The sequence below is a fragment of the Neopsephotus bourkii genome, unplaced genomic scaffold, assembly GCF_033783945.1.
Source record: "Neopsephotus bourkii isolate Nb327-2 ecotype Australia unplaced genomic scaffold, CSIRO-AGI_Nbou_v1 NB_1624, whole genome shotgun sequence".
NCBI lineage: Eukaryota > Metazoa > Chordata > Aves > Psittaciformes > Psittacidae > Neopsephotus > Neopsephotus bourkii.
Genome location: NW_026902099.1, coordinates 9,038,943 through 9,066,143, shown reverse-complemented (window position 1 = coordinate 9,066,143; position 27,201 = coordinate 9,038,943). Strand labels below are relative to the sequence as shown.

General features: G+C 40.4%; 1 protein-coding gene across 1 annotated transcript in view; it reads right to left on the bottom strand.

Annotated features, from left to right (window-relative positions):
• Positions 1–26,997, bottom strand: part of LOC133222874 (ankyrin repeat domain-containing protein 26-like) — a 59,813-nt gene extending 32,816 nt beyond the window's left edge. Inside the window, exons 1-24 of the mRNA XM_061373025.1 lie at positions 26,716–26,997; positions 24,044–24,158; positions 23,627–23,800; positions 23,408–23,514; positions 22,795–22,932; positions 21,882–22,003; positions 18,257–18,307; positions 15,234–15,267; positions 15,078–15,150; positions 14,463–14,520; positions 13,733–14,032; positions 13,053–13,561; positions 12,240–12,324; positions 11,025–11,080; positions 9,737–9,845; positions 7,977–8,005; positions 7,808–7,874; positions 7,672–7,716; positions 6,586–6,671; positions 5,197–6,174; positions 4,135–4,373; positions 3,313–3,462; positions 2,336–2,369; positions 1,967–2,105 (exon numbers count right to left, since the gene is read on the bottom strand). Coding sequence (XP_061229009.1) covers positions 1,967–2,105; positions 2,336–2,369; positions 3,313–3,462; positions 4,135–4,373; positions 5,197–6,174; positions 6,586–6,671; positions 7,672–7,716; positions 7,808–7,874; positions 7,977–8,005; positions 9,737–9,845; positions 11,025–11,080; positions 12,240–12,324; positions 13,053–13,561; positions 13,733–14,032; positions 14,463–14,520; positions 15,078–15,150; positions 15,234–15,267; positions 18,257–18,307; positions 21,882–22,003; positions 22,795–22,932; positions 23,408–23,514; positions 23,627–23,800; positions 24,044–24,158; positions 26,716–26,912 — 3,895 coding nt within the window. The 5' untranslated portion in view covers positions 26,913–26,997. The remainder of the gene's footprint in view (positions 1–1,966; positions 2,106–2,335; positions 2,370–3,312; positions 3,463–4,134; positions 4,374–5,196; positions 6,175–6,585; positions 6,672–7,671; positions 7,717–7,807; positions 7,875–7,976; positions 8,006–9,736; positions 9,846–11,024; positions 11,081–12,239; positions 12,325–13,052; positions 13,562–13,732; positions 14,033–14,462; positions 14,521–15,077; positions 15,151–15,233; positions 15,268–18,256; positions 18,308–21,881; positions 22,004–22,794; positions 22,933–23,407; positions 23,515–23,626; positions 23,801–24,043; positions 24,159–26,715) is intronic.
• Between the last annotated feature and the right edge of the window lie 204 nt (positions 26,998–27,201).

Genomic DNA, 27,201 nt, shown 5'->3' with positions numbered 1-27,201 from the left:
AGAAGAAACTTCACAGTGAGGGTGACGGAACACTGGAACAGGCTGCCCAGGGAGGTTGTGGAGTCTCCTTCTCTGGAGACATTCAAAACCCGCCTGGACACGTTCCTGTGTAAACTTATGTAGGTATTCCTGTTCCGGCAGGGGGATTGGACTAGATGATCTTTTGAGGATCCTTCCAATCTCTAGCATACTGTGATACTGTGATTATAAATACATATTTAAGCAAAACCAGTATTTTGCTGCAATATTTGACATAAACTATTGAGGAGTGTGCTGGTTTGGGCTGGGATAGTATTAATTTTCTTCATAGTAGCTAGCACTGGGGCTAAGTTTTGGATTTGTGCTGAAAACACTACTGACAATATAAGGATGCTTTTGTTATTGCTGAGCAGTGCTTACAGAGTCAAGGCCTTTTCTGGTCCTCACACCACCCACACCAGCAAGCAGGCTGGGGGTGCACAAGGTGCTGGGGAGGAACACAGCCAGGACAACTGACCCCAACTGACCGAAGGGATATTCCACACCATATGATGTCATGCTCAGCATGTAAAGTTGGGGGAAGAAGGAAGGAAGGGGGATGTTCAACCTCAACACGTTTGTGAGGTGGGCTGATGCCAACCTCATGAAGTTTAACCATGCCAAGTGCAAGGTCCTACACCTGGGTCGAAGCAATCCCAGGCACAGCTACCAGTTGGGCAAAGAGATTCAGAGCAGCCCTGCGGGGGAGGACCTGGGGGTGCTGGTCGATGTGAAAATGAACATGAGCCAGTTTCAGTGTGTGCTCGCAGCCCACAAAGCCAACCGTATCCTGGGCTGCATCCAAAGCAGCGTGACCAGCAGGTCGAAGGAGATGATACTACCCCTCTACTCTGCTCTTGTGAGACCTCACCTGGAGTATTGTGTGCAGTTCTGGTGTCCTCAACATAAAAAGGACATGGAACTGTTGGAACAAGTCCAGAGGAGGGCCACGAGGATGATCAGGGGACTGGAGCACCTCTCGTATGAAGATAGGCTGAGAAAGTTGGTGCTGTTCAGCCTGGAGAAGAGAAGGCTTCGTGGAGACCTCATAGCAGCCTTCCAGTATCTGAAGGGGGCCTATAGGGATGTTGGGGAGTGACTCTTCATGAGGGACTGCAGTGACAGGACAAGGGGTAATGAGTTCAAACTTAAAGAGGGGAAGTTTAGATTGGATATAAGGAGGAAATTCTTTCCTGTTAGGGTGGTGAGGCACTGGAGTAGGTTGCCCAGGGAGGTTGTGAATACTCCATCCCTGGCAGTGTTCAAGACCAGGTTGGACAAAGCCTTGGGTGAGACGGTTTCATGTGAGGTGTCCCTGCCGATGGCAGGGGGTTTGGAACTAGATGATCTTAAGGTCCTTTCCAACCCTAGCTATTCTATGTTTGAAGTGATGGTGTTTGTGTTCTCAAGTAATCGTTGCATGTGATGGAGCCCTGCTGTCCTGGAAGTGGTTGAACACTTGCCTGCAATAGGTAGTGGTGAAATAACTCCTTGTTTTGCTTTGCTTGTTTGCTTATTAAACTGTCTTTATCTCAAACTCATGAGTCTTCTCATTTTCACTCTTCTGATTCTGCTCCTCATCCCACCTGAGAAAAGTGATCAAGTGGCTCCGTGGTGCTTAACTGCCAGCTGGCGTTAAACCACAAGAGGATATAAGGAGTAAAAAGGTGATCTTAGTAACTTTTGATGACTGCCTTAAAAAAAGCTGAACCGTACTTTGCAAGAATCTGCTCCTTAAGCTCTGACTAGACTGAGAATCAGTGATAAAGTCAAGATGTCTGTTGACATTATAGACAGACATTTAAGGCTAGGTGACATAATTTCACATTTTTTGAGGGGGAACTCTAAAGAATATTAAATAGAAATATAAAAACAAAATACCTAGGAATGCAAAGAAATCATGCTTTAAAAGAGGAACAGCTGAAGACAAAGTGACTCGAAAACATACCTGTAGGATCCACACTGAGCTGTTCTAACAGCAACATAGCCTCTTCGTAGGCTGAAGTTGGCAATTCAGCATCCTCTGAAGTTGTGTCGGATGAGCGAGTTAAATCAAGGTCATCAGTTACATCCATTTCTATGCTGACCTACAAACAATACAGCATTTTCTGTAAACAAATACATAGTATCACAGATCATTACATATGCATGATTGATTCATTCTCTCATTCACAGCCCATAGATTTGGTTCAAATATGACAAAACCTCATACTAGCAGCAATTTGTGCAACTGGTTGATCACTATGTAACCGTTCTTCCTATTTAAGTGATTAAAAGCTGATGCAAACTATTTATCAAGAAACTAATTTTACAGTACCTTGTTCTTTTCAAACCCTGTTCTGGCTGCAGGTCTGGAAAACAGAAACATACTTGAGTACTGAAAGGCTTATTACAAACAATTATCTGAAGTTGCTCTGAAAACTTTCATGTAAGAATTTTATTAGATTTAGTTGAAGACTGAAAAAAATTGTGTACTATTATGTCTATTGGAAGGCTATTTTCTTTACAAGATATTAAGCAAACAGTTGACATAACTGTTCTCTGCACTTCACTCAAACTGATAGGAATCTTACAGCTAGACGTGGGTTTAACACTGGGGGTTTAGCTCTCTTCAGTATTGAAAATCCTTCTCTTACAGGTCAAAGAACCTACAGGTCTTGGATTCTCTAGTGTACTAGGTCTGGCTGAGATGGAATCAATTTTCTTCACAGCAGCCCACACAGAGCTGTGTGTCAGATTCTGATCAAAACAGTGTTGATAACATACCAATATTTTAGCTACTGCTGAACAGTGGCTTGTACAGTGTCAACACCTTCTGTTTCTTGCTTTAATGCCCACACAAATAAGCTTGGGGTGGGCAAGAAGTCAGGAAGGGACACAGCAGGGGCTAAAAAACCCCCCCAAAAAATAAATAAAAAAAAAAAGGCCAGAAAACAGAAAAAAAAAACCCAAAACTGAGATGCCTGCAGTGAAGGAGTAATTCTGCTCATTTATAAATCTCTCTTCTCCCTTTTTAAAATAATAATTAAAAAATATATATGTATTTACACAGGGCACATGCTCAGGTAATTATTCAGAATTTGTGCATATCTGACTGTATTAACTTGGCTAGTATGTTCAAAGCACTCTAAGCCAAAAGAAAAAAAAAGTGCTTTAGAACACAAAGGGCATTCAGGTGGTATTGTCCCATGAAGAACAATCAATACAGGCATCAGGTTTACAAAAAGTTTTAGCTTTCAGGTCAATTTTTATCATTAAGTAAAGTTTCTTTATAACATTCCTTATATTCAGCACCTTCCTTCATCTTGAGATGCCTCACTGGAAGTGCTGTCATCCAGTACTTGAAAATTATTTCCACTGGAAGAGCTCAACTGCTGATTAGCCGCCTTCTTCAAAGTCCACCTTTTGTTTTTCTTTGCAACTTCTGCTTTTAGAGCAAGTTTTCTATATTAAATGGAAATGGAAAAACAATCACTAATTGAGTAACATAGTCAAATTATGTTCAGAAACAACTGACCTAACTCCAAAGGTGACAGAGGATACAAGTATTGAAAAAACCTCCTGCTAGATTCAGGTAAGCATATCTAACATCCTCTAGGGAGCATAATCCTTTGAAAGACAAACAGGAAAAAAAGCTCCTGCTCTGGTTTACATAAAAACATCTCCCTTCTTCAGACTTTTCAGATTGGTTTGGTAATATCTTTTCCCTTTTCCTGACAAAGAGCATTCGAAGTTAATGAAAACACTAACTGCATGAAGATAACTAAAATCACCTAGAAAAGGGAGAAAGCAAAGTAAACTACAAGTTCCTACTTTTCTTTTCTGGATAGACATTTCCTATAAAAATTAGTCTTTTTTTCCAGTCTTCAACTTTGGTTTTGAAGACACATTTTGCCTCAGTACTGACAAGGAAATCCACAGGATTTATTTTTTTTTTAAGTAGGCAATAAAGCTGAACCTGTGTTACAAGCTTCAGTTTTTTCTAATTTTTTTTCCTCTAGACGTTTTAGAAGCAGTGGCCTACTCAGTATGGCTTTCAGCACTGACAAACTACTTCAGCTACTACAGTATCAGAAAATCTTAAAGATCCTTAAGTAGTACTACAAATAAGTTTACCCTTTCATTGGCATTTTACTCAGTTTTGACCTCTTCTCAGGTGAAAAATTCTTTTTGTCCTTTTCTTCTATAGCACTTTCATTCTCCGTTTTCAAACACTCATTCTTCCTTACAGCAAGCTTCTGTTTCCTTTGCTGATCAGCAGTGTTGCATGGTGGTGTATTTAATTTATCAGGGTCATCTTGTTTTGCCATCACCTGCATTTTTAAACATCTTTCTTTGCTTTTGTCTTTCTCAACCTACAAAACCACATTTCTATATTTCTTAGTTTTTCTAGAAGAGAAACGCAATATCCAAGAGAGATTCAGGGTTTACCTCTAAAATAATGTAAAATGAAAAATGAAATTTTTAATTCATACAGAGAAGTATTCATAACAGAAGCATTGTCAAAAAATTACACTACAGAGTATATTAAGTCATTAAAAGAGCTTTGAATTCAGTCACGATTAAAGATATAACAAGAACACAGCCTAAAAGCAAACAGCAGTGTGCATCAAAACATAACAAAATAAAAACATTACAGATGGATAAAGAGTCTGAATGACTGCAGAATGTTAGTTGTAAAAGCACAGAGGAGAATCAATTGCAAGTGTGCTGGGCTACTGCTTCTTTAGTGGAGGCTGAGGGAGGATCCCAAACCCACAAGCAGAAATGGTTTCACAGCAAACAGGAATTTTAGTGAAGGACAATGATAACACACCATGCAGAAATCACAAAAAATGAATAGATTAGTCAAGACCCTGTTCAGAAGCTATTTTCATTCTCTGATTCAGAATCAGAACTGCTGTAACTCTGTGCATTTCTTTTCACACTAACGAATAACAACTCACACTGGAACTGAGTGCCACCTTCTGTTAAAATGGAACAATAATGTAGTCTGTGCTTTCCAAAAATGGGGAGGACAACTCTTCACTGCTCTATTAATTGTTAAGTAATGTATTTCCATTAAAACAAAAAACAATCAGCACAAAGCATCTTCCCTTAATGATTAATAGCTAAAGTGAACAGGACCATTGATATGGAGAAAGACTAAAGAATAAGGGGTAGCAGGTGAACTTCTACCTCTTTTTGCAGCTCTGCCTTCTCTTTCTCCAAAGCCAGGAATGCTATTTGCAGCATTCCTATCTTACTCTTAAATCTTTGCATATCTTGTTTTAGTTGCTCATCAAGATTCCTTTTCAGCCTGCCACATGACTGCTGAGCATTTGCGAAAGGACTTTCAATTCCTGTTTCTCCTATATTATTATTGTCAAGAAGGCAGTCACTGGAAAGATCTTCATTAAATCCAGAGACTTTTTCAAGCTTCCTTTCTGTTGCAAAAAGTGCATCTTCATCACTTATAGAAACAGGTCTTATTTTAGGAAGAGAATTAGAAACAACATCCAAAATATCTGTTTTTAAGCTGGGTCTCAGGGAGCATTCAGGATCTCCCTCTACTTTCCTACTAGTTCCATTTTCTTTCTCTTCCATTTTCATTGTAGGCACTTTCTTTTCCTCTTCTGTTGCCACGGGCACCTTTGTATTATCTCTACCGTTTCTGCCATCTTCTTCATCTGCACTCCAGGTATCTTCCATATTTGCATTTAAGTCATTTTGATCAGGAAGGACACCAAGACTTGGAATTACAATTTCCATTTTGGGTACTTTTCCACCTAACATAGGTTTAATATCTTCAAAATCACCTTTACTTTCTAGCTTACTACTTGATACTGTCGCAGGAGATGAAACAACAGAACTCTTCAGTTCTTCACTCAAGCCATCTTCTGACACTTCTTCCACAAGGGAAGTAGCTTTCCAGGTTTCATTAATTTCACCAAACAGTTGCTTCAGCTCTGCTGTAATGTTTTTAAAGCTTGTTTTCAATGCCCTTTTTTCATTTTCAACCCACAGTTTTTCATACCTTTCTTCCCAAGTTTTTTGACTTAACTGCTTGTTAGCACTATGTGACTTTTCATCATGGTGTGAAATTTCTGTTCTGTCAGTCTGATTTTCATGTGCTGCTTTTTGTATCAAGTTGGTAGTTTCTAAGATATATTTATCCTTAAGTAAACAGGTACAAACAGAAAAATTTCCAAGAAAAAGGAAGTTACAGTTAATCTAGGTAATTCTTGCTGCAAACTCATCCTTATTATGTAACAGAAATAGAACATTTTGAGAGCAATTTTTATAATAAAAAAAAAATGATAAAGATTCACAGTATCACCCAAAAGGAAAAACACTAGCCAAAATTTAAGCAAACTGGCTCTAAACAAATCACTAGAAAAGCGACTATCCAACATAATTACAAGAATTTTACCCTACTGTAAGAAGACTGCATCCAACTTTACTTACATAGAGCCTTCATCTATAGGACTCTCACCATTATGCACTGACTGGTATGTTTTCTTTACCTTAGTGTAGAATACGATTTAACAATTCAGACTCTAATTCAAAATATTTGGGTTTACATACCTGTACCCCATAGTTTTCAGTGGTATCCTTGATGTCTTCTTTTGTAGCTGATGATGACATGTGAGAGGTAGATCCTGAATACTCACCTACAGCAAAAAAAAATAAATTCTATAACCAGCATGACTTAATATTACTTATTTACACTCAGAGTGCATCTTGAATCATCATATTTGTAAGAAAAACTCTTTTAATACAAAATAACATATCCCTTCAAATTCATGAGCTCCTATGCATATAACCTCCATAATTCAACATCCTCCTTTCCTTCAATAGTTACACATAGTTTTTGTACAGAGGTCCTTGTCCTTCTTACTAGAATTGTAATGTGGCTGGATAATTTGAACCAGCAAGATTCCCCTCCACTGAGCATATAGCTCTGAGAGTGTCAACAGGAAGGCATGGCGAGAAGTATTGCAGCCTGATGAATTCCAAAAAAAGTACCTCCACAGACATCACACTGATTTTTAACATCCTTTCAGAAAACAAAAGGAAAAGAACTCAGGAGAGCAGAGCTAGGCACAGACAGGCACCCAGTATTTGGTAATGTGCACATCATAATAATTCCTGCTAAGTAGCTGCAGCATGATCCCAAGAATTACCCTTTGTCTCACCTGCAGCTCCTGGACATCCCTAGCCTGGAATCATCCACAGCACACACTCAGAGAACTAGGAATATCAAGAAAGTGTGTGTGTATGGTGTGTGGTTTGATATGTTAGTTGCTTTTTTGGGGCTTTTTTTTTCTTGGTTGCTTTGGTTTGGGTTTAGGTTTTTCTGGTTTTCGGGTTTCTTGGTTTGTTTTCTTTGGGGGGGGGGGGGGAGAGAGGGGTGTGTAAATGGAAAGAAAACTCAGGACTGCCTGAAAAGGGGAGATGACAGCAGTCACAGTGGAGGAAGCCTACATCATGGAAGAATATTAGTGTTGAACAGCAGGCTAGAGGAGAGAGCAAACACATGCATAGATGCATATTTGAGTAGACATGCTGCTAGCAGAACATCTTGCTAGAACCATTAATTTAATATTAGGAAAAAATACGCAAGTACAATGTGTCCATAAAAGAACACTACAAAGAGACTGTAATGAATACCTTTAATATTCTCTGCATCTCCTAAACCAAATTCCTCCATCAGATCTGCAAAACAAATGAATCAGATGCTTTATTACATACTCCTGTCCAGAAAAATTATGAAGTGAAACCCAGAACCACATGAAGCGAATGTTACCTGATTTCTCCTGCCTATTTTTAGGAGAGGGTTCATTTATTTCCAAAACAGCTTCGGGAGTCTTTAACTACAAAAGACACAATCCAATGGTAAAAAAAAACCAAATTCAAAGTACCTACATACTTAATAAGCAGAACAAGTAGTTGGTCTGACGTGAACAAATATTTACCTGGGAATTGCTGGGTTTCTCTGAAAAGCCTGGCAGTAAAAGAAATATTTTGTCAAGTGTTATTTAACTGAAGGTATATTTTACTCCATTCACCATTCACAACTAAATATTAGTTGCAAGCATTATTTCATCAAGACATTCAATTTAGCTCACCCTGCAGCATTTGTATTAGCATACAAGAAACTGACAATATATTTACCTTTGTGCAAGAAACTGACAACATACTTCCCTTTGTGCACCTTGGATTAAAAAAACAATCACAGGACTAAGACAATTCACATGAAGCCATAACATGCTTGTTAACAGAATAAGATGAAACTGTTTAGTCCTCTTGAGGATCTGAATCCTGCTTTCCTAAAGGATTATTCCAAAAGCCAAAGCTAGTCTGCTGCAACAAATGAATGTTTATGAATGAACAGCCCAACAGCACTACCACTATGATTATCCTACAAGTGTTTAATGTGGAGAAGTATTTTCCTTTCCATTGATACAACAGAATATATATGGGAGCAGACACAGAAATCTAATGCAAATGATTTCAGTGAGGTAAAACCAAGCTAGTTCTCATCAAATTATTCTGGTTTATCTTGAAAGAAAACAAAAAGAGACAAATATTTGGTTGGAATCTGCAAATTTTTTTTTTAAATTATTTTTGTCCAACATTAAATAACTTCTAAAACTTGTCCACCTGTATTTCTCACAACCCCTGTTTCAGTCATCTTTTAGTTTGAGTTCTCTCATGAAAAAAGTATAAGAAATGTTACTAAAAATGGCTCTAGAGAAAAAAAATTATATAAAAAAATCATTTAAAACCAAAATACATTTGATTTCAGTAGACTCGATGATCTAGCAGTACAGAAATACCTTAGAAAGATTACCATAATCACTTTAACACCCTTTATACACTGCTTTTTTTTCCTGTGGGTTTTTTGTTTGTTTGGTTGGATTTTTGTTGTTTTATTTTATTATTATTATTTTTTATTTTGGGGTTTTGTTTGTTTCTTTGGGGTTTTTTTTGGTGTTTTTTTTTTTAACACTGTTTTTTGACTTATCTACTAGAATCAGACAAAGCAGACTTCCATGACAATTACTCAACAAGTAGATTTAAAACCTCCTGGGAGCTTGTAACATTTTGATTCTAGCTTACTGAACTAAAACTGGATTAGCTTCTTCAGCTATTCTGCTGTACCTCTGCTACAAACAGGACTGACAAACTGCTTGTTAAAGGAGAAATCCTTTAAAAATGAGTTCTATCCCAACAGCAAAACTTCCCTGTCATCCTATGCTCAAGATGCTCAAGAGACAGTGTCACAAACTACAGGCAAAAACCTTTAGCCACAAAACCTGAACTTTTAGTCACAATTTTAGCTCCTAGGCAAAGCAGAACAGAAAGCTACAAAAATAATAACCTAAGGAAAAAAAATGCTTATCCAGGTCATAGCTTTCTTCTCTTGCATAATCATCAAAATTGTTCACGTTTTCAGAAAGGTCAGCCCTAAACCACATATACTTTCATCAGTATGAAACAAGAACCTGAATCCAGAAAAATCCAAACGCATCCAAAGTATGCACATAAGGCAAACAAGACAACTTGCTTCACAAACTGGCAAGGAAGAGCCAGTTTGTGGTGTTAATTAACAAATACAAAGCACTTAATTTGTACAGCATACATTATTAAAAGCATTTCTAAGACAGACACTCATAAAAGTTCACTTTAGCCTATAAATGCTTACAAACAAACATTTCCACCAGAAAGTTACCATTGTGTTCCCCTGAAGCAACCTGAGAGCATGCTCCATGTCTGTCTGCAGCTGGGAACACCACACCAGATGATGCTTTTCTCAGATCTTCAGAATCTGTCTCTATAACCTAAAAACAAATGCATTAGAATTGGTATAAATGCATTTTCAACTCATTTCTATGCAAAAAGCTCCTGCTAAGCCGTCTTGCACAGCATGGTATCAAGTATCTTACGGGATGCAAAAAACCTCTGATAAGACACTTGGAAGGGACACATTAAGACATAGGGTATTGGAAAATCACAGCAGTTGTGTTTTCAGATCTTAGGCAAAAACCTCAAAGCTCATCTAAGCTACTCTGTCATGTTGACAAGCCTTGGCAAACTGGACAGCCACAAAAGAGAATTAACATGGCAACTCAAGATGTGGGTTGTGAACCAGTAACTGCATGTCTGTGGCGATCCAATTTTTGTACTGAACTTGTACGTGACATTCAAGTTCATGCTTATGTTCCCTAGGGACATATCCTGCAGGGGTGAGTGAACACATCGCTACTCCCAATTGCAAGGGTGATTTGGGCTGAACAAAGCAAAGCAAGACAAGCTTACAGAAACTAAGGCTACCTAAGGAAAAAAAAAAAACAAACCCCAACAAAACCAATATTTCACTCCTGTATTTTTAAGAAGAGGGCAGGGAAGTTTTAAATTTTCCTCATAAGAAAAGCCACAAGTGGTTAACTACAGACCGCCTGTTTTCTTTCATCCCATTACCACAGACAGAAAGAACTAAAAGGGCAAATGCAGCCAGCATGTCTGGTACTTCTGTTGAACATGACTTTCAAAAAGGGACAAAGTACACCTGCAAAAGGTAGAGAGAATCTATTCAGAAACACCTAACCATCTAGGTTGTAGACTGTAAGGGACACCAGGTCAGCAGAATAGAACTATATGGTGAAAGGACAAAAATCCTGCCAACCCCTGTGGAAAGCTCAGACTATTTTAAGTACCAAGAAACTTCACTGTTTCAATACTATACTAGAAACCAAACTCAAAAGCCAGTTTCTATGAGGCCCATGTCATCAGGCTGACCTAGCTTTATCCCAGTCCTAACTAAACAGCTGTCCTACAGCAGAAGTGTTTCAAGGGGCCCCAGTTGCCAAGATACGGCAGAAGTGGAAAAAGAGGAAAGAAGCCTCATCAGTGGTAGGGCCCAAGTCAGAAGCAAGCTCTCAAGTGCTTCTGGATCTTATTCCTACTCTCCCACTCCCCACCCTGGTGGGAATCCCCATGCTCCTCCTCTCAGGAAGTACCTCAGAATCCCAGGGAGAGGAAGAATCTTCCTCTGCTTCCACTGCTGTCAGGGCACCTAAAAATGAGGTGAAAAGGAAGACATTTATTTTTTTTTTATTTCACTCTGCTTTTCCCTGTCATTCAAGCTCTGCACCCAAAAGATGCACAGCAGCTCTATTGTTGAGGACAAACTCAGAAGTGTTATTCCAGGGTTTCTTCTCATCCAGCCACATCACGGTATTTCCTTTACATAACCACTTCCTCTTGCCTCCTCTGCAGCAGAAGATGGCTATGCACAACAGCTGACAACTACAAGCAACACCCAAAACATGTTTAGGTAACATTCCCAAAGACACCCCAGCACGCTGCTGTCCTGTGGTACACAGAGTTCGAATCACCTGCTCTCCAGCCTACGGCTCTAAAATTTGACATTCGCTACCACCTTCCACTGTATAGGAAGTACTGTTGAAACATTATCCAAAACATCCTCAAGCTAACAACACTAAAATCACCAAGAAACAATGCTCCTTTTGTCCCGCTACCAGGAAACATCCTCCTTGACACAGGGTTGCTGCCACAAACCTTCCCAGAAGCTAGACACCTGAGCACTGCCATTTGAAAATGTGCCTTCTTCTCTGAGACCCGAGGTGAGTACCAAGTGCTCAGCTCTGATGGAGCTGGTAATGCTTTCAAGCACACACAAGCGTGGCACTGGAGAGATGCTCTGCGTTTTAAAACTGGACAAGGTGAGGCACTGGAACAGAACAGCTTTCTCTCAGCCTGACTAAATTTCACAGGCTTCAGCCAAGAGCAGTCACAGCTTTTCAATCTGACTGCATGGGCCAGAAAGAGGAACATTACTGTCACACTCAAGGCACTCGAGTTCTCTTTTTCATCTCCATATTTTGTTCAGATCACTTCAGGGAGAACACAACAAAAGCAAAAATGGCGCTTGCTTCATATAGCATCATTCGGAATACAATGCTAGAATTTCACTTCAAGAATAAATGAAACGGCACAAAACTACTTTCCTTCTCTGCCAGTGACCATGAGGACTCGCAGGCAAGAAGAAAATTTGCTTTCTCATTGTCAATCACCATTTCAGCTCATTTGCTGTGCATTAATACTTACAAAGGAATTGGGATCAGTATTCACAAACTCATTTCTCTCAGCAACATTGTCTTTGGAAGCATCACGGACTTGATGGCTATAATTACAAGCAGAATTTTTCATACCCTCAACAACTGCAGTTTGTAGCTCTTCACCAACATCTTGCTTCTCCTGCTTCTCCTCCTCGCCACCGCACTCAGACGATTCCTCCTAAAAAGATCAACCAAAACACTGCAAGGGGCCGAAAAAGCATCTTTTTCACCACCTATAGATTACTTGAAAAATGCTTTTCTTGTTTAACACAAATGGGAAACTTTGAGCTTTGCTCTACAAGGCCTTCAATTTTTCCATGGCAATCTGTATGAGTAGGCAGCAATGCCTAACACCATAAAGTCTCACGCCTGGTTCTGCAGAGCCCCCAAGAAGAATTCCTCGTGTCAGTCTAACACTAGTTTTAAGTTACATCATTCTAGAACATACGCCTTCTTTTCCCCTACTTATCTCCCAGGACAATCACTAGCTTTATGCTCTCAATCCTATTTAAACTTCTTTCTGTTTCCTCAATTTCAGGCACCACACAAGGAATTTTACTAAATGGCAGTAAATCTTTACTGATAAAATCTATACATACAACTGAGAAAACTTCAACTGAATCCCAAAAAGGACTACTGCCTGGTCTTTTTCCCACAAAACCACTATAACCAACAGGAAAATAAAATAAAGAAAAAAATAATATATATATATTGCCTGATAGTATTCTTATACCTAAGAAACCGTTTTGCCTGGGAGTAAGACATTCCCTATTATCAAAAAAAGGATGATCAAAAGACTGATATATGTGAAGAACAGTATTAATAGAACTCCAGTTTAACATTTGTTTCTTATGTATATTATCCTTAGAAAATAACCTTGTGATTGAATCATCCCTATATACTCACTTTGGTGCTCGAGTAAAATGCTGCTTTTAAATTTTCTTCACACTTGTTTAAGCACAAGTTTTCACTTTCTTGATTCAGTGCTTCACAGACTTCACCATCTACTTCTTCACATTGCTCTTCTTCAGTATCCTCATCATCCACACATTCAAGAAGAGAGTTTGGTCTTTGACTTCCAAGACTTGGGCTTTTTGCTGCTAAACAAGAATTATCACCATTTTCAAAGCCATCACCAAAGCTTGACTTTTTCTCCTTAAGACCACAGCTACCTGAGAGAGGCTGAGGTATCTCCTTTTTCCAGTTTGTCTTTTCAGAGTCTACAAAAGAAGAGTCAGCATTTCTGTGAAACTTCTGGATCATGCTTTTCTTGTTCCACCTTTCTTTTGTATCTTGCAAATTATTTAGATTTTGAAAGACAGCTTGTTTTGGTACTGTCTTGCAAGATACTTCATTATTCATTATCTTTGGAGACATAGCAGTTTTATTTTCTTGTGACCGTTCATAACATCCACCTATAAAAGACACAGGAGTATCAACAGATTCCTCCACCTTTTCATCAAGTGTTATACTTACAGCGTTATCACAGACATTTCCAGCTTCACACCAAGCTTTCCCTTCATGCTTGGCACTACTAATGTACTCTGGTTTCTGATTAATTTCCCCTTTAGGCTCTTTTTTCTCACCCTGCTCCTCCTCCACTATGCCATTAGACTGAGTTTCTTCATCTTCAAGATCTTCCTCCTCCTTTTCATCTTGAGTAAGATCTTCATCCTCTTCTTCCTCTTCCTCCTCATCATCTCCATTATCTTTTTCATCAAATTCCTCTTCCTCCTCTATTTCCTCCTCCTCCAGGCTTTTCGCATTTGACACATCTTGAAGCAACTGTTCACATTTTCCTTTACTTGCATTTGCATCCGACAGGGTTCTTTCTCTGAGGCATTTCTTTGGTGACTTAAGATTTTCAATTCTAGAACTATCACCATCTTTAAGCACAAAAAAATGAAAAATGTGTGTGAACAAAAGGAGTTATGTACACAGTAATAGGCATGTTACCAGACTAATGCACACAAGTCATCTTGGAACGTCTTTAAAAGGAGCCAGATAAAGGATGGGCAGGATGGAAAACAGACTTGACTAGGGACAAAGGCTTAGGAGGGGATTAATATCTTCATTTTAAGGATATTACTTTTTCCTGAAATGACTAAGTCCTGTGTTTCCAAAATGCTACTTTTTCAGCTACGATAGCAAAAAGAAAAAAAAAAAGAAAGAAGAAACCAATACAAAACAAAAACACACAAAACAAACAAACCAAAAAAGACCTACAGGAAAAAAAAACAACAATTAAAAACCACCTCCTTAGCAAGTCCACTTTTATGTATCAGTGTATCATGCAGTCTTTTCCAAATAGCTTACTTTTTTTCCTGTACTGCTGGGAAGCATTCATTAACAGTGTCAAGTTTGGCTTCTGCAGCTTCTGTAAATAATAAAGATATATTTAAGGGAAAAAAAAAAAGTCTTGAAATGCCATCTCACAGAAGAAAAAAAAAACAACCCATTTGAGTAACTCATCCATTGAGTGTTCTTAAGGAGCCTGATGAGGAGGAAAGGAGAACTAGGTAATGAAGGGTTTCAGATCTTGATAAATAAATGCCCTTTAACAGTTAGGATTTTATCACCAAATTCACAGGAAACAATAACAATGTTCAGAGAAGAACAGAACAAGTTATAATAGTAACGTATAGACTTTTAGGGTCTGCAAATCTGACTCAAATGAACAAGTAAAAGTGTGGTTGTTTATCTCGTCACCTCTTTGGCTCTTTTGCCCCAAACCACAAATCTACCGCACGGTGTGCCATAGCTATGGATCTTTTAGGAAAAGCTCACAGCAGAAGAAAGGCTAGCAGGCCAGAGACTGCATCTAAGCAGGAAACAATATTGGCTAGAACTGCAGTTTCTGTCAATCCCAGAGAAAACTTGCCTTGAACTCACTTATTTTTACTGGACATTTTTCTTGTAAACACACCATACCTTGGGCGTAAAATCAAGTTGTTCCTCCTCCTCAGAAGTATGCCAAGTGTCATCATTCCCCTCCTCAGAGGTTCTTAAAAAGCAAGACAAAATGAGTACCGTGTCTCACAAATCATTCCTCAGGTAAGTGTTAAAGTGGCATTTTTAAAGTCTCACCTTATTGAGACTCCTTGGGAAAACGCATCCATTGCTGTTCAAACATTAAAGGGATACGTTGAAATTAGATCTGGCATGCTAACAACTAACCAGAAGATATAAACATTTAACATGGGACAACTCGGCAGGTCATAGCAGTATGAAGTTTGGGGTAGTCAATTCAACAAAGGACAGCCTGAACAAATGCATTTCCAACACAAATACCATACACTAATTGTATTAAACTAATAACATATTAATGTTAAGGTAAAAAAAACCCACTACCAATCAACCAACAAACAAACAAAAAAAAACAACACACCCCAACCCAAAAAAACACAACCAAAAAACACCCCAAAAAGGCCAGAGTTGTATCTCCTTCGGACTCTAATATACCTAGAAGCTTAAGAAACATCTCCAAGGTAAAAACCAACCAACCAAAAACTACACACACAACAAAACTCCAAACAAACCAAACCCACCCAAAAGCCCCCATAGCATGAATATACTACGTCAGTAAGCAATTAACAAAATATTGGTGGCTTAGCAAGTCAGCTAGTAAATTAACTAATGCTGAATTACTGATATTACACCTATGTGTACACATCACATACAGAGATTTTACTATCTTATATAACATTATGTCTACATTATGTTATATAATACCAAGATTTGATGCTCTACCCAGTTATACATTATTCAGAAAAGGTAAATAAAATCAAAAACCATGATCAAAATCTAAAGCTTACTCTCAGGTGGAAGAATCACCAGCAGTTATCTACATTGCATCAAAAAGGGTATTCAACAGATAAAAGGCGTGTAACCAGGGCATTCTATATTACACTCCAAGTTTTCATCAGTGTTATGAAGCAGCTTGCATGTAGAATCATAGAATAAATCAGGTTAGAAGGGACCTCAGAAAGCCTTTAAGCCAACTACCTCCTCAAAGCAGGCTCAGCTATGAGGTCAGATAAGGCTGCTTAAAGCTTTAAACCAGTCTGGTCTTGAACATCTCCAGGGAGGGAAACTGTACTGTCCTTATCATGGTGAAGCAGTCCCTGTCCAATTAGAAACACTCATTTCCATTTATACCTCTTTTACATTTGCCTCCTATCATGCACCACTGGGAAGCACCTGGCTTTGCCTTTTCCTGGAAGTTGCTGTTAGGTCCCCTTCAAAGTCACCTCTTCTCTAGGCTGAATAACCCCAGTTTCCTGACTCGCTCCTTGAAAGGCAAGCATTCCTGCTCCTGGCGAGTTTGAAAGCCCTCCCCTGAACTTGCTCACTGTTCAGACAGAGCAAGAGTCCAGCCCCTCTCGCATGCAGGGCTCAAAACTATACTAGGGAGCTGAATACAACCCAGTGAGTGCTGAGTAAAGGTGCACAATTACCTTCCCCAAACTCTTGGCTATGATGCTCTTAATACAGCCCAGGACACTGCTGAGCACCTCAGTTGCCAGGACACGCTGCTGGCTCATTCTCAGCTCACTCTCTGCTAAGACCCTCCAGGCCTTTTCAGCACAGCAGCTCTCCAGCTAGGCAGTCTTAGCATGTTTTGTGACAAGCAGCTTTTGTTCCTTTCCACATGCAGGACTTGGCATTTTCCCTTGCTGAATTTCATAAGACAGGCCTGACAGTCTGTTTACCCAGCTTTCCAAGGTCCCTGTGAATGACAGTGCTAACCTGAAGCATATCTACCGATTCCCATAGCTTGGGGCCATTTGCAAATTCAATGAGAGTGCACTCTAGCATAGCACACACGTATAACAGAAATCTGAACTATGGGAATCCAGCCTGAAGACTGCTGAAACCTCTCAAGTACCAACAACTAAGGTGAAATAAAAGGGGTCTTCAATTCCCAAGACAGAAGAACAAAACCAAAATTAAACCCACAAAACCCCCTCCACATAGTAGCTATTTCAGCACTCCTCAAGTTCTCAGTACCCAGTTCCTGTTAACTGTCATAACAAAATGAAGTTGCTTATAAATAGGAGACTGCTGACCTTCCATAAAGTCAGCAGGATGACAACCAAACTGAAGTCTTGGACAAAATCATTAAAGGAAAAAGAAAACAATGAGATATCATGCCTGAAGACATCTCCTCTACTAACAGTAAACCACAAATGACCATGGAAATTTTGGCTGACTTAAAGACAGGGTTTATGTGAGAATTTCAACCAGTACGTTTCCTGACCTGAACAGGCCTTTCAGACAATGAAATACAGTATATGTGGTTCAGTGTGGACAAGTCATGTAGACATGTCTTGTGAAACTTCCAATGCAAGAACAAGCTAAACCAGAAAAATTACTAACACTGACTTCGATTTTTAATGTTGCCTATTGCAAAAAAAAATAATATTTTAAAATTTCAATTATTTGGACATACCACCGTTTTGTGTCAACTCACTCATTACTAGCAGTCTAATGTACCTGTGAACCTCCCAGGCTGAATAAAAATCTGTCTCTGCGTAGACAGTATGTAGCAGTCAGTTATGAACTCTTCACAGGTGACTTCAGTTATATTTTCAATTAGTATAGTTATAATGAATCAAACCAGCTGAGTAAGTTATCCAAACTTTTGATTTCGATGCATAGCAACTTTAAGCAATGATCAAAACCAGGTCACATTGTCCTTAAGAAGATCATGAGCTAGCTTTCACACAGACCTTAATGTCCTACCATAGAAACAGAATCTAGAAAAGCAGCCTCTGGGGGCTGCTTGTTTCAAACTTTAATTAAAGTCCACTGCCATTCTGGAGCATATTTAAGAAATAAATAAATAACTAGATAGATAAATAAATAAATAAATAAATAAATGTACTACCATTTACTACCATTAATGACACAAAGCAGACACTCAATAATAAAGGGGCCATGCAAAACATGCAAACAAATAAAAAGCACCCAAAGCTTGCTCTCACATCTAATTTATGTAACCAAAACCGTGAAAATAGGGACTTCCAGGATAATCAACATCATAGGTGAGTTCACATTTGTATTTGTTACAGCATGTTTCACATTTGAAGTGTTACTGCATAGAATACCTTTCCTTGATTTTCCCATTCTTGATAGCTGGTTAGGAGATTGTGGCATTCCTGTATCCATTTCGGAAAATGGCATGGAAAGGACAGATGAAACAATGATATCAAAACAAATCTGCATTCCCAGAATTTGGAAAACACAGGCAGTACATCAACAAAGCTATAGCAGTGGAGAATGTACTGTGAATATCAGCCTACTCTACAGTTGTAAGCACTAGAACAAAACCAGTTACAATCTACAGAAGTCTACTCTCAAGGGACAGCGTCAAACAGTGTAACTTAATTTACTTGCTCCATGTAAAATGCTCATCTTCCAGTATTCTGAAATACTGAAACAGTTTACCAGAAATTTACTGTCAACTTTGTATTTCCCTTGACCTGACTAGCCCCTGCCTAGCACAGATTGCAAATGTAATTCCTTCATATTTGTAGAGTGCTTTCCCCATACAGCACACTTAAAATCCCTCCCTCTAAGCATCCCCAAAATCCTTAGCTACCAACAACTAAACTTTGGAGATATACTGATGAGAAATTTTGAAGGAAATCTTGGTTTTGGTACTCACTTTACCACACAACTTTGAGCCATTATGTTATTTACACTCACTCATCACAAGTTACAGTTTTAGCATGTTTATTACCCCCACTAAAAAAGCAACCCAGAACTTCCTGCCTTTAACCAGCTCACCTTGAAACTTGTGTCAGTTGGTGTCTGATGCAAATACAGACCCCTCCTACCTCAGTTTAAAGATAAAAGTCCTGCTTGCATTGAGTTGACCATGCTGAACTGTTCACATACGGGAAGCTATGCCAGCAACCAGAATGCAGATACAAGTGCTCAGAACAAATATCCTCTTCCCCCAGAGCTATAGGGCAAGCCAGAACTGAACCAAATCTGATGCACTGACTGTGTGAGTATCATGCACGCATGCATGTCTATCTGCTGTGGAACACAAGTTTTGGAATATAAATCACCTATCCACCTGCTCTACCCAATCCTACTTAGTAAAATTTTATATTCCAAGTCAGAAAACGGTGTGGCTCTGGGTTCTGCTATTACAGATACCTTACAACAACTTCTTTGTGACAAGGCCATAACATTTGTCTTGAAGCAGAAGGGAGTCTTCCTTAAATTGATTTTACCACAGATACATGGAATGAATGTGGCAAAAGGACTCCTATGAAAAACACACTTAAAGAGGTAAGAAGGGGCCTCAAGACGGTTTCTCATCCCTCTACCATTTCCCAGTTCTCTTAAAAGGTCGTACAGGACAACTTTTCCTGACCTCAGGAGATGCAAAACATACTGAAGCACTCATTTCTTTTCCAGGAACTCTATGATGAAAACCCAACTGTTTCTGCAGGGACTTAGGGAAACACTGACGAAACAAATCACTAATATGCAGTGCAGTAGCTAAAAAAATACTGTCACTGTAGACTGTCCTGGGTTCAGCAGCAGCAGTCATACTAGAAATCTGAATCGCTCTTTAGAAAAATTGCATAATTATTATTTTCTGCCCAAGAAATTCTAACTTCAAATCTAAAGAGTCTGTAATTCAATATGCTAGGGCTGGAAGCCATTCATTTTGAGGTTTTTGCAAACCTGCTTGTGATTAATAAGAAGATTCATGTTCTGACAAAAAGGAAACATGCAAATAAGCACGAGCCAACTTCTTAATTATGACAATTCGCTCATTAGAGGAGAGCATTTTGAAGAGTGCAAAAGCAGCAGAAGGAATAAGAACAACATTGAAGACCCCAGAAAACAGTACAGAAGAGCAAAAGAAAATAACTCCAAAGTGGCTTTTTCTCTGGTTTCTCAAGATCACCCCAGCTTCTCTTAACAGAAGCATCAATGCCTGTTTCTGCAACACATCAAAGAGACTCTCAAGATGCAGGACTTGTGCTTTGTGTCTGCTAGTCAGAGATTACAGGATTAATGCCAGTGAGTGTTCCCTATATGCTACTAATCTCCCTTAACAAGCCAGGGTCATCTTTTAAGAGGTTGAGTACCAGGAGAAAAGGATTCATAGTACTCCTGAGAAAAACAAGCCCTACTAGAAACAGACAGCATACCTTCTCCTCTTAAGTCCTTAACTCACATAACATTCTCTTCACACTTATTATGCTTCTTAAAATTAAGAAGAGGCATTAGTAAAGATTTTTCATAATATTAGGGACTTCTATTAATAGTAGTATAATTTTCAAGGAATGGGGCAAATTATTTGGTTCAAGAACCCATATCCCTGAGAGCATGCCAGTTTTGAAATCACAAGACAATATTATTCTTCAAGCCACGTATTTCAAAATAACCCAGGCCTGTCAGCCGTTACCAGGCGGTACTACAGTAATTATCTACATGCACAAGAGGCAGTAACAGAGAACGCTGTTTGGGTGAAAGCAACATTTTGCCGATTAAACTACCTGTGCCAAGCCCTTTCCAAAAATCTTCCTCCAAACTACCAAGAAACTTTACAAGTCTCTTAATTAAATCAAATCAACGGTTTCCAAATTAAAGGAGCAAAGTTCGGCTCTATCAAATTCACATATCTGGGAAAAGTCAGTGAGGAAGAATATGACATATACATCCCACGTTTTACTCTTATTTTTTGGCGTATTTAAAAAAAAAATAATGAGCCGCGAACAATCTGCTGCCCATTTGCCACACAGCTCTGGCATAACACCTTTAAAAACCCGGAAAGAAAAAAAAAAATCCACTGTAGGGTCTGAGATTTAAATGATGAGACAAAATGTCATTTAAGTTACAATATTAATTTTCTAATATTCCACTACAGCTATGTGAGCTCATAAGCATAGAATGGATTTTAAAAACTCACTGAAGAACTTAAGTTTTTGATCACATGGCAATTTAATTGTTTTCCTTGGTCACTAATTACTAAGGATTTTTTAAAGCTCGTTTAATAAAATTACTGAAAGTGGACAAAAACCACTGTTTTTCTTGCAAATCAAACAATGTCCAAGAAGATACAACACAAATGCTACACTGTTGTTGCTAGCAAAGTTACCATTCCAAGATAATTTAAGAGTATGTCCCTAATCAACTACATGGAAAAAAAAAAAAAAAGTAATTGATGCTGAGAAAGAGGATGACTCACTAAAAATCTTATTGCAGATGAGTACTAATATTAAAACAAAGACATACACACTCACTGGAAATCAACATGACACATACCTTCCTGCTAACTCATCTGTTGCTTTCCAACTACAAAAGTATGAACAACTACTCAAGATAAACCTACCGCTTTTGCAATTGGATTTTCACAAGCTGAATGGCCATTTGTAGGTAAAATTACACACCTGAAGGACAGAAACACTCTTGCCTAGTTCCTTCCCTGGCCCCCTTCTCTCTAGAAAAAAACCTACAGAGATGGGCAGCCTGAGAAGCAGAAGGCAACAATCCTATAAACAAACATGTAGCACACAAATCAGCTTGACAAGAAGCACCTCCAACTAGCATCAGATAAGCACATTCACACAACCTTCTGTGCTATCAATCTCATGCCTCCACTAAATTTACTGGTGAACACAGTAAGTGGTAACAATACAAGCCACCTAAAGAAAATGACATGCTGATTTGCCTCAAGAGATACTCTGTGGTTAAGGATCCTACCTCCTCTGTCCATAGCAGGTGCACCCAGTGTAAAGTCACAAGCTCCTGCCTTGTGCTGAGTGCTTGCAGAAGCTTCTCCTGTGTTTTTCCAGTCTTTGTATTCTGACAGTTGTTTACTAAGACTACATAGAGAAAGAAAGGAAAGAGCTTTGGTAAAAGTAACCACGTATTTATACAGACTATTTAACAGAACAGTTAACAGCCCCTTATTGTCCATCCTCTACATATTCCTAGCCATATGGATTCATATACTCAGATGTATTCACTAAGGGTAACACGCAGAGAACTTATTGCGTGACTATTACAAACTTCAACATCCACTAGTCATGTTTACTCTATACATGCATATTCAGACCTACAAAATCATTAACTACTGCTTTCCTGCTTGGTACATTTTCTTCAGCCTTGCTTTTCAGCACACATAACCGCTTTAGAGAAGGAACACCCAGAGGTACAAAGCTATGCATAAGAGTAGTAAACTGCCAAAGATTTTGACAAAAGGGGTAACAGTTAGATCTCATCTGAAACAAAAGGCTCATAGTTCCTGGTCATTGTAGGGGAAGTCAGTCAGGACAAAGGTGCTGATCTGGGGAGAGGGTTTACATGCATTTCAGTTTGCCAAGTTCCACCTCTGGATAACTGTAGGATACAGCCACTTTTTTTTATTTTGGGCACATGTGAGCTTCACAACAAAATCTGAAAGCTATCAGAGAATTTTGGGTGGAAATCTTCCTCAAATCTGAGTTAACATTAAACACAGGAACAATATATATTGGAAGACATTACTGAGCACAGCTTCAAGACAGGTCTCAACATACCATTAAACCTTGATGCTGTTACCCCAAAACCAGCAACTTAGACAACTGACACTGGTAACAGACAACTTATTCCAATGATAAAGTTGAAAATTTACCTAGAATATCCACAGATAACAGCATAATCCTCAGCTGTCCACCCATTAGTGTCTTTATGGGAAACATCAGCACCATAATGAAGAAGAACTTTTATCAAATTAGGCTCCCCACCAGAAGCAGCAGTCATAAGTGGAGTTCTGAAACATTCAAAATACTATATAAAACAGATAATATTACATAGGCACTAGAATTATTTTTATTCATACTTGCTTTCAAAAAAAGTATTTCCCCATTACTTTAAAATGAACAGAAAAAAGGGCAGCTTTTGGTAAGTATTAAGAGCAACAATAAAATGGGAGCAGGAGTCAGAATAATTAACTTCTCAAGCTTCAGACAAAGCTTCCATGCGGACAATACTTACATACAAACTATGTTGCTATGCAGGGGACGGTTTTTCAAATTGAGGCAATGCTGCTCAGCTAATGGCACTTTTCCCGCCAGAAGGGCCACCACACACAATGGCTTCTTGCAATCCTCAGTGCAAAAATCATCCACTGAGGTAAGACAGCAACCAAGCGCATACTTGCTTTCAAAGCTCATTCCCATGACTCTCATCAATCCAACCTAACGAATACTAAAGGAACCCATGCAGAGTTTTGACATATCCCTCACCTTCCACACTGATCTCGAGCATGCACATCAGCTCCCTTTTTAAGAAGAAATTCCACTATCTCTTCCTGATGTTCTGAGACAGCAAGAATAAGCGGGGTACATCCCTCCTGATAGGACATACAAATTCATCAAGTTAGAAATCAAAGTGAAAAAGCCCCCTCAAGATGAACATTAACATGACTTTCTGAAAGAGCTTCTGTAACAAATCTAAAAATTTACCTTATTCTGGGCATCAATGTTGGCATTATGCTCAATTAATAGCCCTGCTACAGATGTATTAGGAGATAAAACAGCAAGATGAAGGGCAGTATTCCCATCTGCATCTGCCAGATCTGGGTCAGCACCATGCTCTAGCAGAATAGCCACACACTTTTCTTGCTGGCACTGTACTGCCTGGGAGCAACACACAAGAAGGAAAAAATTTCCAACATTTACATTCCACTTTGTTACAACTCCCCCAGCTTCCCTACAGTGGAACAAAAGAACACCCTCGAAGACTACCTAACATATGCCTATGCCACAGCAATTACAATATACATGGTTCTACAAAAGCCTATATAAAGAATCTGGCAAGATACATCATTTAGTGCATAATCGATAAGCTCCACTTACACGAACATAACATATTCCACATACCTTCATCAGTGGCGATCTGTTATCACTGTCAAAAAGATTTAGCTTACACTTGTTTTCTACAAGGTATGTGACAACATCCGCATGGCCATTTGCACAAGCAAGATGCAAAGGTGTCCTAAAAATTAAAGTACATTAAATTAGCACAGACAAACAACTAAGGAAATCATTTCAGGCTGTGACAAATGGGTATGATCACACTTTCACTATGCAAAGAAGCAAGCTTAAGAAGAGACTTCACATTTCATTAAAAACAGCCAGGACCCTTCTCCCCTGAAGGTGAAGTAATAGAAAAACCCCACAGAAACACAGCAATTCCTAATGCACGTATTTCTTGTTACAGGGCAGCTGACGGATCTCCTCCAGGGCTATAAGGTTAAGGGCAAGAAAAACATACAAAACTTCAAAAGAACTTGCAACCTCTTGCTACACAGAGAGAACAGACTGGAGCACTGCAAGAATGACTACCACAACCTTTGAGAAATTCCCATGTGAGTATGTAGAATCCTTCACCTCTGAAGAAACAACTGACTGATAGTATCTGAAAGCTAACCAGGACTGGTTTAGATGATGACGGGCTTCTTCATAAAGCTCCTACTGCCACTAAGCACTATGAAACATGAGAAACATGAAGAAGCTACTACTGGCTTTGCAAACAGAAAAGCCTTCAGAAAACCAGCAGACTCTTGCTGCAAGCCTCCTCAACCAAGCCCCTCAGACCACCAGCTGGGAAGGAGATGGCTCTGCTTGAAGCAAGCCCTGCTCAGCTCCACAACAGATACACTTCAGGACACAAGCTGGCAGAGAGCATCAGAGTGCTCGCAGTTGCCTGTTCCCACAAGAACACCAAAGCTGCTCTGCCACCCAGCCCTGGGGACCCTGGGCAGCCCTTGTTCCTCCTGTGGCTGCAATCCTACACTGATCACCCACGGGGTGGAAGAGAACTCCCTGAGCAGTTCTCTCCACAAAACCACGCCACTGGGAGAGCACAGGGAAACTGCAGGTTGGTGGCACACGCTTCTAACAGCACTTGAGCTGATAACCCAGGAGCTACAAGCTGCTCTAGAGTTCACTCTGACAGGTAGCTTGACAAGGTATAGCTTTCTTAGCAATTAGCTTTGATCCAGGACTCATGACTAGCCAGCATCACACCTACAGTACTTCCAACTCTGGGCTGAGGTTTGCACATCTCTGCAAGGCTGAAGACTTTGTTAGACCACCTCTGAAAAAACTCCTGCTCCTAACTGATGCTGTTCAAAGTGCATTTTCTGGGAGGTCCTATGGGCTACAGGACCTATAGGTGTGATTCTTGCCCCATCCCTGGTACAGGATTTTGCTTTTGGAAGTCCCAAGGACCAGAACTGAGATATTCATACGACCAAAGCACACATTTCAGCCATTACTTCCCACACTTCCTATTCTTCACTTCTATTTCCTGTGACATGAACTGTTCCGGTCATTGGAGGACTCAGTGAAAGCCTGAAACACGACCGCAGCTGGTGGTCACTCACAACTCACATCACATCCACAAGCACTGCCGGGCCTGCAACCCTCATGGAGGGTACCGTGTACAGGGGAAACACAGAAACATTCAGCAGCTATTTCCATGAATGCCATTGGGCACCTCGACTCAGACACCTGGAATATACACAGAACACAGTCCACCTTAAAACCGCATCCCCCACCTACAGCTGCATAAACAAATACTGACTGGCAACACTCGGGCACAGCATCAGCATTACTGAAGTGCCCCCTTACCATGCTCTTCCCTGCTTCTCCTACACATCTAGGTCTTTTTGAGGCAGTAAGCTAGCTGGCTGGCAGAAGTCCAGTCTTCAGGACAGCCAGCCTAGGGAGCTAAGCTACTCTGGTAAAACCCGGATCTCTTCAGAACATCACGAAGGTTTTGACTCTGACTTATTTCAGAAAAGTCATTAAAGAATTGACACATACAATACCCAGAAACTGAAGCCAAATCCCTTCTGCTTACGATGGATCGCTAGGAGCTATGCTGCAGTCCAAGACTTCTCCTTAAGATACAACTGCCAAGCACTTGCTATGCTTGACTCAAAAACCCACACCTGCCAGAAGCAGCAGCTTATCCTGCAAGTTGCCGCCTAGACCTTCCAACCCAAGATATCGACTACCTGTACCAAACCAACTAACTGCCATTCAAACTCAGGTTGTTGCTTTGGCTGCCACACCGCAGTCAGAAAAGGTACTAACTGCGCACACACCATCAACAAACCACACGTTTTTTCTGCTCTGTGGCTCTTTCCTGCCTGCACTGCTTAACCCTCCTTAAGTTACCGGCAGTTAAGGGACTGCAGCTTTCTCAGCTTAAGTGCAACTCACCTTTTGCAGGCTGCTCCCTTCCATTCCTGCGCCCCAGGCAAGGAAGTACTACTCCGGCAAAGAGGACACCGAGAAGGCAGGGGAAAAAGGCGACAGCTGGACACCAGGCCGAATTTAAGGGCTTCTGCCAGCGTAAGATGGACTCCCACACCCAGCCGAAGGCTGAGCTCAGCTGCAAACGGCTATCTCGCTCCCCACACTGCTGTGGCCATTCGACCCCAGCGCCGCTGAGCTGCTGCCGGGGGGCTGCAGCTGCTCCTGGCACTGCAAAGCCTCCCCGACCCTGCCTCAGCGCTCTCCCTCCACCGCTCCCCCCTTACCTCTCCGCTTTGTCCCGCTCGTCGACGCCGTGCTTCTTCAGCCCCTGCCGCACCTGGGCCAAGTCGCCGCAGGCGGCCGCGCGGTGCAGCTTGCCCTTCTGCCAGAGATCGTACGCACCGGCGGGACGGGGCGTTGAGGGGCTGCCGAGGGGCTGCTGCCCCTTCCGCTTCCTTCCGAACCCGAAGATCCTCTTCATGCCGCGGCAGGAACACGGGCACGGTCCCGCCTCAGAGGAGCAACAGCAGGAACCGCTATGCCAGCTGGGCCGAAGGCCGAGCGAAGATCCGGGAACTGCCTCAGCACCGTGCAGCTACTGAGGGCGGAGCTCGCTCTCCCGCCGACCACTACAGACTCAGGGGCGCGGCTTCCGTCATGAAGTTGCCAGCCTCGCGCAAGCGCTGTTGGCCGGCAACGGGGTGAGGGTGTGGCGGCTGTGAATAGAGGTGAAGTGAGCAGCCGGGAGTTGTTCCTCAGACTTAGGGGCT